The sequence below is a fragment of the Brassica napus genome, chromosome C6 (genome assembly GCF_020379485.1).
Source record: "Brassica napus cultivar Da-Ae chromosome C6, Da-Ae, whole genome shotgun sequence".
NCBI lineage: Eukaryota > Viridiplantae > Streptophyta > Magnoliopsida > Brassicales > Brassicaceae > Brassica > Brassica napus.
In genome coordinates this window covers 22,510,193-22,523,814 of record NC_063449.1, presented here as the reverse complement: position 1 = coordinate 22,523,814, position 13,622 = coordinate 22,510,193, and the positions used below count along the sequence as shown (strand labels likewise).

Sequence of the window (13,622 nt, the reverse complement as noted above, 5' to 3'; positions counted from 1 at the left end):
GCTCAGGTTTAAAAAAAATTGTTTCGGTTATAACCGATTTTTAGAGCATTTAAACACAAAAGAATTGGTCCTTGATTCTCCTATTTTCTCATTTTTTAAATTTTCGAGAGAGCACATGATATGGTGATAGTGATAAAGTGAAAATGGATCGCGTTTTAGTTGTGACTGTTTGATTGCAAATTACTAGTTTCAGGAAAAACAAACAATTTCTGTATAGTCACAAATTGTTTTATTAATTAATGTCTCTTCACTAACGGTTTGTGTTGAAGAAAGCAGGCATTGGCGTTCGGGTACCCGTACAGGTATTTTTACATATTGGGTTGGGTTCAAATATTTTTAGTTCGGGTTCGATTATTTCGGATCAGGTTCAGATAGTTTAGATTTTGAAAAAAAAAATCAAATTCTTCATTACTTACTTTAAAATTTTACAATTAATTTAAATAATTTTTAAAAAAATTAATAGGTTACACGATTAATAGGTTTGGAAACAAAATTTTGAAAATAGAAACACATTAATTTAGTTGTTGTTTTGAGAATTTGAATGTAACTTTTGTTAATGCATGTAACAAAAAGTTTGACATGTGTTTTAAATAAATAGTAAATCACTTTGTCTACAACTATATTTATATTATATAATTTTGAACCATGTATAACATCTATATTAATATTTTGAATAAAATTATTTAAGTAAACTAGAAATATAGGGCTAAGTATACATATGTTCAGATATCTTCGGATATCCGTTCGGTTCGGATATCTAATATCTCCTAAATTAATATCCATTCGGGTATTTTGTTATTTCGGTTCGAATTTTTTGGATCTAGACTTTCTCGAGGAACGCCAGTCTCTCGACTAAGAGGAGCTTCGGATTCGAATATCGGTTGTCGATTCTTGGATACAGAGTACATGCCCGAGCTGGTCCAAAGTCGAGCCTTTTAGTGATGTTTAGTGTCCTTCCTTTGTTTTCGCCTAATTTGAGAAAACTTTTTCTCCTCCAGTGCTACATGTATCCTGAAGGAAGCAGTCTTTGGATGCTTTATCGTACTTCCTTGCTGAATTTGCTTTAATCTTCGGTGTTGCACCTTTTTGTCGCGTGTCCGGAGTCTGGGAATTGAACCTCCGCCTACGTTGATCAATGGTCTTTCCCGGCCTTCACATTTGCGACGAAGGCATCAGTTTGTCACTTAGTGTCTGTTGTTTGGTTTCTGGATTTCAATTTTCTTGTAGATGGTTCTTAATAGCGAGGACGGAGCAGGGTTGGTCATCTCCTCCTCCTGTCGTGCCTTGGATCTGCCTTGGAGGTGCTCTCTACTGCTTGTCTCCGACATCTCTTATCCAATGGCTGATGTATTTTAGCTAACAGGAGTTTCATAATTGCCTCATTTATAACCGTAAAGTGTCTTGACTCTATGTTTACAAAGCATAGACTTAAGTTGGGTACCTATAAAACTACTTATGTGTTTGGGACCAGTGTTTTTAAAACCCGACCGACCCGATGGTTGAACCGGGTTCGACCATGAACCGGATATATAGCCGGGTTGGGTCTAATAATTGGTTCGACCATGAACCGTCACGTAGTCATATTGGATTTCAAAGTTATTAAACTGATAAAAATTATTTAAAACTATCAAAAATCTTTAAACCATCCATATAAACATAAAACTAGTTTATATTTACAATGTTTATGTTTTAAATTCATTTATATATTAATTATGTATCATATTTACTAATATTACTTTTAAATTTGTACACTAGAAATATATTAATCCAGATTATTGAACCATGTTTGGTCCGGTCGAACCATATTGAACCGTGACCCAAAAATTATCCGGTTCAGCTTCCAGTCCGGTTTTAAAAACACTACTTTCGGCTTAGGAGTACAATTTTTGCTGTTTTTTCTTTCTTTTTTTTTTGAACTTTGGCTTTCATATTAAATAGCAAAAAAACATAAAATGTTTACAAGCCCAGATGACTTTAGTTTTTTTAATACACATAGTTTAAAAACTCATATTTTGGAAACTTCCATTAGTAAAGCCCAAGAGGAGCTGAAAAGTCCAAACTCGTCGATGGTGGATGACGTCTTTCAGCGTCCGGAGAATCCGATGTAGGAGAAAAGATGGTGAGTGGAAAGCCGATCATGCATAGCGGAACCAAGCTTGCATCATAGTAGTGGAGAGAGTTGGGTTGGAGGATCTGAATCCTTGAATCCTATTCCTTATCTGCCTATCTATAATTTTTGCTGTTTATCAAGATTTAGATCCAAATTATTGTATTTCCTTGTCCATTACCCAGTAATGAATTCACATACTTATCTCACACAAAAAATTGTTCTATTAATGATATAAGTATAAAGAAAATAATCATCGTTGTCTCTGAATTCTCCAACGTGGAGTCATATTTTCCGGTCTTGGAGAAGCAACTTAAGGTACTGCACCTTACTCTTTGTATCATCATAACAACTTGCATGAACTGTAGTTATCTTGCTTTGGTTTTGCCTATTTGGTTGACAAAACCTCACAAAATTATCGTCATCCAAGTACGTTACTTTCATGTTAAGCCCACGAATTACATCTTCCCGCTTGACAATGTCGCAGAAGGATTGGTTTCCAGTTGAAGGATACAAAACTCTCTCTACGTTCAAGATCTTGAACATGTCTATGGTTATTTCATTAGACTTGGCATAGAAAAAACCTCCTGTATTTTCTGCTGTAACATGTTGTTCATCACTTGATGAGAACCCGCAAGCCACTGAGACTGAATTATGTGGATGACAGTGCATTAGAGGGTTCCTTAGCCATATCACATCAGCTTCCTGCAACCAGTTCAGATAAATTCATGTAAATTAGTTTTTAGGTTAGGTGACTCTATGCTAGTGTATAGAATGTTTAATTAGAACACTGATGTATTAAGACAGTTTATGATATAACAGTGTTAATGACGAAAAACCATTCAATAAGAAAGAAATATTTACATTTTAAAAGTTGAAAGAAAAGCCAGCAATTGCATTGTGTAAAATTGCAAAACCGAAAATTTGATAGACTACATTTGAAAAGTTATGTGACATTGGGAGTAGTTTCCACAGCATGATTAACAAAAAAAAAAATTCATGTTGTCTTGAATAAACGGCTTCCTGGCATGATTTCTTGAATATAAATCCATGTTTCTAGTTTCCACAACATGACTAACAAGCTCTAAAAAAACTTGGCATTCAGAGAACTCACAGTAAATATCATGTTATAGCCGAGTTCTAGAATCTCTTTCACCAAAGCCTTTTTATTCCAACCGGCAATAAGACCATCTGGGTTTACAGATCCAATTTTCTTTCCAGAACCTGTATGAAGATAACAACGAGGATGGGCACGACAACAATATCGAAGAGCTTGATTATCTAGAGCCACAACAATCAAATGATTCAGCAAGTGTTTGGTTCTTTCTCCAATCCGAAAACTCTCAAGGAACAGATCAAGAAGAGATGCTGGTTTTGCCCATTCTCGATCTACCATGGTAATAATCACAGTATTATCTTCTGTAGCTGCTTCTTTTAGTAAACTCGATAAGCCTGAAGATTCCTGTGACAAAAAACATCAAAATATCAAATCTATTCGTGAACATCATAAGGTGTTTATAAATCATAATATCCATCTTACAGGTGGAATGTGCGAGAATTCTGTTCCTCGAATGGTACTCATATATGGGGAACATGAGGGATGATGAGACAATAACCAGATAATGATTAAGAGAAGACAAAATATGAAAAAGTATGGTAACTTCACCATCCTTACAGTCTCCATTTTGTTCTTCTGAGTTTTCAAAATCTGAAAAATCTTGAAATATTAAAACCTTAAAAGTCCAACATATATTTTCTTTTGTTATATTCCCAGTTTGGTGATTATTTTAAATACATTGAATACATATAAGATTCATGCAAAAACTAGTAAAAACACGTTTCCTCTTGCTTCCCAAATCCGACACTGTAAAGTAAATAATTGTTACTTCGTCTGAAATCAATACACTAACAATAAAGTTAAGCGAATGTTAACTAAAACTGAACTTTGTTTATAACTTGTCAATGAAATTACAAAATGACAGTTTCATGAAACAATAAAATATATTTTGCCAAAAAATAAATCTTTTAATTTACATTTTTTGCTAAACATGTGAAGAAAATGATATTATGTGGATTCTCTTATTTATTGTAATTTAATGCATTTTGCTCTTTTGAGAATGTATTACCAAGATAACTTTTGTTTTTCATGACCCAATTAATATTAAAGATTGTTTTCTATAAGAGCATCTCCAAAAAAAATCTCTATTATAGAGTTTTGCAAAATCTATATTTAAATTTTCAAGGTATTCTTTTATAAAAGCAAAACTTCAAATTTAACTTTAAAATTATTTTTAATTTACACTATGCTCTTTATATTTGTCATAATTAATATAAATCCATAAAACTTTTGTAGATAACTAGCACATATATAAAAATATTATAGTAATATTAATTAATAAAATCTTACACTAAAATATAAAATTATAAATAGAAATACATAATTAAATATTAAACTACAATCAAAATACCACATTATTACATAAAATTATTTTATTAATGCTCCATTTTCGGTTATACAAAAATTTGTTTGGACAATATTTTAGAAGTTCCGGAGAAACTTTACTAAACTATTAATGTTGTTGTAATATTTAAATTTGTGTAATAATTATGTCTTCATGTATATATCGTTTTAAAACTCTAAATTTGAAGTTTCATCTTTTTATTTGCATCTTGGTCACCCCTACTATTGGCTTGGTCATCTTGTAATATTTTAATTTGTGTAATAATTATGCCTTCATGTATACCATAATTAGTTCACTTCACTTCTTAAAACTTTAAATTTGAAGTTTTAAAATTCCTTTTCGGAGATGTTCTAAACCCAGATGGTCTTATTGCCGGTTGGAATAAAAAGGGTTGGTGAATTTTTATTATCAAACAGTTCGGTTTAATGTGTGAATGTCAACCGAACAAATGTCTTCAACCTAATCAACCGAATTGAACCCGAGTCAAACCGTGTTCTTATAAACTTTATTGTGGCTTTTTAAAAAAAAAAATTCAGTTTTATATTAGATTTAATTTACATAGTTTATTTTTAAGAGGCATTATTAATGAGTTTTTTTTAATTTTCTATTTACTTTAGTTAACTTTGATTTAATTGTGTTTTTATAAACATTTTTTTTGTTTTTAAAAGTTTTCATTTCAGTTTTATATTGGATTTAGTTTACATAGTTTATGTTTTCATAGAAACTAATAAGATGATTTCATGACCATGCATTTATGTTTTAAAACATGATTTCTCTTAAAATAACTAAACTAAGAGAATCCGATTAAACCAAACCGAAGCACAGCCAAACCGTATACAAACCAAAACCGATCCAAACCGAACTAATTATGGTTTACTTTAGTTGAAAAATTATATAATCGAATTAACCAAACCGAACCAATAAAATATCCGAAGTGCCCATCCCTACTATTGTTTGCTCCATATTTCAAATTTTTTTTTTCAGAAGTATTGAATTACTTGCTGGGTTAAAAGTTAAAACTTAAAACGTGTTGACTAGTCCAACACTAATCCGTGTTCAATGGGATTATAGATTTTACCTATGCAGATGCATTAAGTAAATTGGTTAGATAAATTAAAATGGCGAATTATGGGTTTATTAGGTTGACGACATTTGTTTTAGTAAACATAACTCTGATATAAAATGTGTGAATGTTCCATTGATTTTTTTTTTTTGATGGACCTAGGATGTCCCAGGATGAGGTTCTGACTAGGCTTGCGACATTTAACCAAAACCGAATCAGATCCGAAATAGATCTGTTCAGTTCGATTTCAGCCAGAGCCTATCTATCTGATGGGTATCGGTTCGGTTTTGAACCGAATCTATACTAGTAAAGTATAATCCCATAAAAGTATTCTTCCTTTGCTTTTCTATCATATTTATAATGTCACGGCACTCATATATTTTTGTTAATATAATTATATTACACTGTATATTAATTAGAAAAAGAAATTATAGTAGGGTCCACCTATCATGTTTTTTTGGCATGTCTCGATGGTTCTATTTCAGTTCGAGGTTACCTTGAATGTAATTTTTTTGGATCGAGGTTAACTTGAGTTTCTTCGATTAGTTTCATGTTATCTAAAACTCATTTTTTGATTTTCCATGTCGATTGGCAGACGAATGGAATACGAAGACATGAGATCAGATTCTCAAGTCCGTTCCAGTTACTATCACCAAAACAAACATCATGCTCTCAGATCGGTAACTAATTACTTTAAACCCTTAATTTTTTGTGACTTTTGCCAATTGATTTTAATTCCATTTACTTTACTATAGTATATCTTCAGGAGATTATCTGAATTTGAGATATATATAACACAAAGAATGTAAGAAGAAACCCACAACAAAACCAAACCTCAAGTGTATAATGGAAGGATGACTATTTGATCTATTCTTCACAAACGGTTGTGTTTGTTGGTCTCGAGCTTCTTAAAAGAAGTTATGTTGATCGAATCAGAACAATAAGTCTGTTAGTATACAATCATTAAGAAATTATGTTATATTCTCAAACCAAATTTTAAGCCTTATTCTACAAATTTTTACAGGACCTTATAATAGAGATACATCAGTCAGCAACAAAAAGTGGAGAATTATGTTAGAATGCTACATAGAGAGCGGCTAGAGACTGAAACTGTAACAACATGAATAGTAGACATTTCCAGGTCCGTTCAATTTAATTCTTGACTGAAAACCTACAAAGAAACACGTTTAACGTTAGATAATAGTTATAAAGTTTATATAGAATTAACCAAAAGTTTAGAAATAAAAGTAACCATTATATCGGCTAAAACCAACTCAAAGCTCTCTCCACCAAACGATGTGTTTTGCTTCCAGGAATGTAAGCATTTAACTTGGACTCCCATTTATTTTTTATAAGGTCTGACTTTTGTGAGTGGAACAGAATTGATCGCTAGAGACATGTTTAGGTTGTTTAGGTTGTTTAGGTTTAGGAGGGCTTGATGTTTTTCGTTTGATGCAACTTGGTAGAAGTATTTATAGTTGCTTATGAAAAGGTAGGTTAAATTGTAGATATTAAGTAAATATTTTGTTAGTTGTGATTCGAAATAATTGATATTGGCATATACTGTTTTGAATTATTAACTATATATTCCTTGTTTGGTTTAATCATCATAAAACCGGGATATTTTACAATAAAGATTAGGTAAACGTGATTTGCAAGTTTTGATTTCAAGAATATTCCGACTTTTGCTAGTTAATGATATCTTTTGTGATGATGGGTTCGTTGAAATTGGGGAAAAACTGAATGTGATTGAGTTTAGGAATTACTGAATTTATTGGTAAGAATTGATCAATTATATTGCTTGATATTGTTTATTTTCTGATTCTTGCGTGGATGTAGGTAACGTAATTTTGGAAACTAATAGATGATATATAGATTTTGTGAATAGATAATATCAAATGATTAAAAATCAATATATTAAAAAATATAATAAGATTTTTTCGATATTAGAGATTTGTCAAAATACTTTTTTTCGAAATACTTCTTGTTACAGACCATACAATTGATAATAAAAATATAATAGTAAACATAAACATACATACAGGGAGTTAATGGTTTAGAGGAGCAAAAATTACGTGATTGCACTTGGATGAGCTAAACAAATACATGATAGCAAAATAATGTATATTAAACCATCCCACTTGAGAATTTATATTTTGAATCTATTGACATGGTTTATTATTATGCCTTAAGTAAAAAAAGAAAAGACATGGTTAATTATTTATATATTTGATTTTCAGTTTGCAGCGCAAAGCAAGGTAAAAGGACGCATGAGGGGGAGAGTTAAATTAAATTTGGTTCAGTCGGTTTACGTAAAATTTGTATTGCGCTGGTTTATTTATGTTAACGAAAAGCGCTGGCTATGGAAGTTAATGAAACGACAGAGGATTAGGTCAGTGGCACGAGGATGTAAATAAATAGGAAATCTCAGGTTATTTTCTTTTTGTACTCATATTTTAATAGATCGGATATTGTTATTAGACAAATTCTTTCATTCACCCCTAGGGGTTGAATCTATAGATATCATGTATCATATTTAGTTTATGGAAAAAATATAAAAAAAGTAAAAATAATATTAATTGCCAAAAAAAATTGACATTATTAAATTTGGTAAATTCTAAACTTTATAATTCAAATTCTAAACATTAAACCTTAAATCCTAGGATTAACACTAAATCCTACAGCTCAAACTCTAATGATTAAACCCTAAACCCTAGGATTAATCCTAAACCCTAAGATTTTAGAGTTTAGAATCTAGGATTTTTGGGGTTTAGAGTTTTCTTGACAGCGTTTAAAGTTTAGAGGTTAACTCTTTTTCCGTAGAAAGAAGGAGGATAAGAAGCAAAATCTAAATCCTAAATGCTGTCGGCAAAACCTTAAACTCTAAAATATAAAACCCTAGGACTTAAAGTTAACCCTAGTGTTTAAGGTTAACCCTAGGATTTAGGATTAACCCTAGGAATTTAGGGTTAGCCCTAGGATTTAGGCTCTAGTGTTTAGAGTTTGAGCTATAGGGTTTAGTGTTAATCTTACGATTTAGAGTTTAGTGTTTAGAATTTGAGATATAAAGTTTAGGGTTTAAAATGTTGCAATGTCAAAAAAATAATTCATGATTAATATTATTTTCTAATATTTTTTCTTCATATAAACAAGATATGATATTAGACAGCTTTTTATTGGTAAATATCTAGTGAAAAATCCAAGAATAACTCGTATGTAAATATACATACTTCCTAATTGGTAAAGTGTCTTCTTAACATTCAATACATATAAAGATTTTATAAAGATTTTAAAAATATATTAGATTTTGACCCGCACTTTGAAAGTGCAAAACTTATTTTCTTTTAAAATTTTGATCAATATTTTTAATTATAATTTATGTATTTTTATATAAATAATCTAACATATTTTATATATTTTTTGTGTACGAATTTTTGTAATTTTTATATATTTGGTATATATTTTTATGTATTTAAATATTATTTTGGTTACGTATTTTTATAATTTGTTAGTATAATCTTGTTCATATAATTTATCTAACGAAAGAAAAGTAAAAACTATAACTACATGTGTTTTGAATTAATGATTCTCATCTTTAAAGATATGGCAATATAGAAAACCAACTAAAATAATAAACTGATTTATTTTTGCGGGCAATATAATATATCTGTTGTAAACTTAAGGATTTAGAACTCTAACTTTCTGTATATTATTAATGAATAAATTTTCCCTTTATATAGGGGTTACAAGAGAGATAAATGGAAATACAATAATAGGAAATATTACAAATCATTAATATAAAACGAATTAGGAAATAGGCAAGTTGTAGCCGGCTCTCTCTCCTCTCCAAGTCTCGCGGCCGCATCTCTCTCTCTAGGGTTGGGCCGTCTCTCTCTCTAAGTGTATGGGTCGGTTATTGACCGGGCCGGTTATGGACATCCACCAATTGATTTATAACACTCCCTCTTGGATGCCATAACCATACAGGGATTGTAATACGCTTAATGTTGCCTCATTAAAATCTTATCAGAAAAATTCAGTGGGACAAAACCATGATGAAGGAAAAAAAGTACAACACGTACTACTCTATGTGAACCTCAGTGGAGGTCCTTCAGCCTACGCATACCAATCTGATGCGTGAGCTTCCTGAACGTGCAGGTAGGAAGTGCCTTGGTGAATAGGTCAGCTGAATTGTCACTGGATCGTACTTGGACGACCTGGACCTCATCGGCTTTCTGAAGCTCGTGAGTAAAGAAGAACTTGCAATATGTGCTTCGTCCTATCACCTTTTATGTAACCGTCCTTGAGCTGAGCAATGCACACAGCATTTTCCTCATACATCACGGTTGGCTTTTCGCACTCGGCCATCACGCAATCAGCTCGGACGTGTTGGGTCATCGACCTCAACCAAACACACTCGCGGCTGGCCTAATGTATGGCCAAGATTTCCGAGTGATTAGATGAAGTGGCCGCGATGGTTTGTTTCATGGAACGCCATGATATGGTCGTACCTCCATGTGTAAAGACATATCCTGTCCGTGATCGAGCTTGATAATAACCAGCATCAGCAAAGCCAACTAAACCATCTTTGCTATGGTTAGTATAATATAGACCCAAGTCTTTCGTTCCTTGCAGGTAACGAAGAACATGTTTGATCCCATTCCAATGCCTCTGGGTCGGACAGGAGCTAAACCTAGATAGCAGGTTCACGGCAAAGCTTATATCAGGCCATGTGTGAGTTGCCAAGTACATTAAAGCTCCTATGGCACTGAGATATGACATTTTGGGACCTAGGTCATCTTCATTGTCCATCTTGGGACGGAATGGGTCAGTGTCCAGGCCGAGAGACCTCACGACCATGGGAGTGGTCAGAGAATGGCAATCGGCCATATTGAATCTCTTGAGTACCTTTTCAGTGTATGCCATCTGATGCACAAGGATCCCATCATTTATGTACTAAAGTTGCAATCCCAAACAGAATTTTGTTTTCCCGAGATCTTTCATCTCGAATTCTTTCTTAAGGTATTCAACCGATTGGGAAATTGTATCTAGAGGTTCCTAGGATATTCAGATCATATATTTCGATGATTATCAATATTGTTCTCGAGAACTTGTTGTACATTCAGCTCAATACCCTCTAGTACTTTCATTATCCAGTGGACCATATAAATATGCAGTCACTATATCAGTTTGCTGCAAGTCTAATTTTCTCTCTTATATAAGCAGACTTATGAGAAATCTTAAAAGTAGTTGCATCCACCACAAGGGAGTATATCTCCTCATAATTTATTACTGGTCTTTGTGAGAATCCTTGTGCAACATTAGCTTTATATCTCACGATTTCTATTCCTCACAAGAATCATTTATATCCACTGGTTTTAGCATCATAAGGCGTCTTAATCATATGGCCAAATACGCATTTCTTCTTTAAACTATTTAACCCCACGTTTCCATTCCATCTGTTCTACGAGTACGCACTCTTATATTGACGTGGGTTCATGATCCTCGTTTATATTCATAAATTCAAGTGCTACCTTGTATCATCTTATGTCGACATTCCTTATTGTGTTCCATTATGTTCCAGACAAGATATAATCGATTGAGATTCATTATTATCAGGACCTTTAATACTTTGCAGCTTGGCGTTCCAAGCTACATTGTTTGGTACATGTACCTTAGAGCCGACCGGCCTTATCTCTATGTCTGGGATGGTTTCCTTGACCTCGAATTTGTTTTATTATTCTATGCACCTTTCTCTTTTGTTTCCGAGGATTCTTATCTTTTGGAACTTATTGTTCTATCTTGTATAGACTCTATAGCAACTTGACTGTGTTTCTCTTCGACATCAATTTAGTTGGTGCTTTACAAGCTGGTTTATGTATGATTTAGTCATTCTTTTTCGGGTCAGCAAATGTGTCTGACATTGATTAGCTAGCTTTGTAAATGTATAATTTTTGGACGTCTATTTCACATTCTTTAGTCCGAGGATCTTGCCAAGACAATGATGGTCAATGCCATTCTGTTTCTCTTACCAGCTTATTATTTTCTCCCTCTAATGTTGGATAGTCGGATCCATTAAACTTTGCAATCCGTGTTCTTGGACACTAAATAGATCACTCATATTTGGCTCAAGGTACTTCAATATTTATGGGAGATTCATATCCAACATATATCCTCATCCTCATCCTCATCCTCATCCTCTTCTAAGGATCCATCTTAAACGGCACATATATTTGTGGTGGCTTATCCAAATATCTCAAGATGTATATGTCTGGCTTATGATCCATAATAAATTTGAGATGGGAATATCTATGTTCACTTAATGGTCTGATGCTTATTAGTTAAGATGCATGTAAATTCGTGTGTCCCCAAGCCTTGGACAGAGAGTTTGGACCTATGAGTAATGGCCAATACATATTTATAAAAGGATTCAGTCAAGCTATATATAGTATGGACATGTGCGGATTTGTCATCACTGCCCCCTCATGGACATACTATAATCTTTAAGTGCTTTGGGACATCATGGCCTAATGAGTTTCCCTTGTGTTCATGCTACACACGTGAGATTCTATGGGATAACTCTTTGTGCCCTTTTCAATATCAATTTCGCATCATGTTTTGGACCAGGATGGCCAATCCGGTCATACCATAAAGTGTATAATTTCGTGGGTAAACCATTCTGGTTACCATGACTATTGCATCTATCATACTGATCTTGGCATAGTCTAGATCAATAGAGAATGCATGTATAGTTTTTTTTATAGGACTCATTATGGCATTGGGCTATTTTATACATATATCTAAAGGAACTCTTTGTTTCCTTCGCCCATTGTTTCAATATGGAAACCATTCATTCTTATATCTCTATATAATCTCAATGGGTTTTTCTGGGTGAATATAAAGCATCTAAATGCTTGCCCTTATACATATCTGGCTATAGCCATTAATGTGTACCATACCCGCAAATCATATGGGCTTCAGGATTCTTCCCTTTCAAGCTCTCTTGATAGATGTCAACTAGATGCTTGGGAGTCCTACAAGTCTTAGCCCAATGATTGCTCATTCCACATCTATGGCACACATATTTCTCTGATTTAGTCGAGTGTTGGGGTTTGAAAGAAGATCCATGGCCACGACCATGGCCTCGTCCAAATGCGCCACGGTCCCGTCCATGGTCTCGACCATTTCCTCGCCCGCGGCCAAAGGATCTTTGACCGCGGCCACGTCCGCTCGATTTGTCTCGACCACGGCCATGCTGGCCGTTTTCTTGGACGTGGTTGGACTCTTTATTGTCCTTTGTAGCGTGTGCATCAGGTAGTGGAGCTGATCCAAGTGGTCTCATCTGACTGTTTCTCATTAGTAATTCATTGTTCTGCTCAGCGAGCAAGAGACAAGAAATAAGATTAGCATAGGTTTTGAAACATTTCTCTCGGTACTATTGTTGTAACAGCACATTGCTTGCATGGAAAGTGGAAAAGGTTTTCTCAAGCATATCCTGTTCCGTAATACTTTCACCACACAGTTTCATTTTAGAAACAATCTTAAACAGTGCAGAGTTATATTCGTCCACAGACTTATAGTCTTGGATCCTCAGATTTGTCCAATCAAACCGAGCTTTTGGTAAGATCACCGTTCTCTGGTGATCATATCTCGATTTCAATTCATTCTAAAGATCTAGTGGATTCTCAATGGTTAGGTATTGATCCTTGAGACTCTCAGCTAGATGATGACGAATGATCAAGATGGCTCTGCAACGATCTTTTTCATTGGCATTATTTCTCTCGGTGATACACCCACCGAATTCCTTGGATTTCAGGATGATCTTAGCATCGAGCGCCCACTGAAGGTAATTGTCTCCAGATAAATTTAGGGCAGCAAAATCAAGGTTGTTGATTTTCGACATCTGAAGTTATAGATTAATATTTTTAGATCTTTTAGGAATAGTTTTTAATGTTTAAACGATTAGAGTTTTATGTTCAAACAATCAAAC

General features: G+C 33.5%; 1 protein-coding gene across 1 annotated transcript; it reads right to left on the bottom strand.

The window, feature by feature from the left end:
* Nucleotides 1-1,794: 1,794 nt before the first annotated feature.
* On the bottom strand, nucleotides 1,795-4,273 carry LOC106405062 (uncharacterized protein At4g15970-like). The gene is made up of 3 exons (XM_013845672.3): nucleotides 3,648-4,273; nucleotides 3,222-3,569; nucleotides 1,795-2,812 (listed from the first exon to the last, which is right to left on the bottom strand). Exons 1-3 carry the CDS (start codon nucleotides 3,789-3,791, stop codon nucleotides 2,393-2,395), a joined length of 912 nt encoding a protein of 303 aa, XP_013701126.1. The 5' UTR covers nucleotides 3,792-4,273; the 3' UTR covers nucleotides 1,795-2,392.
* Between the last annotated feature and the right edge of the window lie 9,349 nt (nucleotides 4,274-13,622).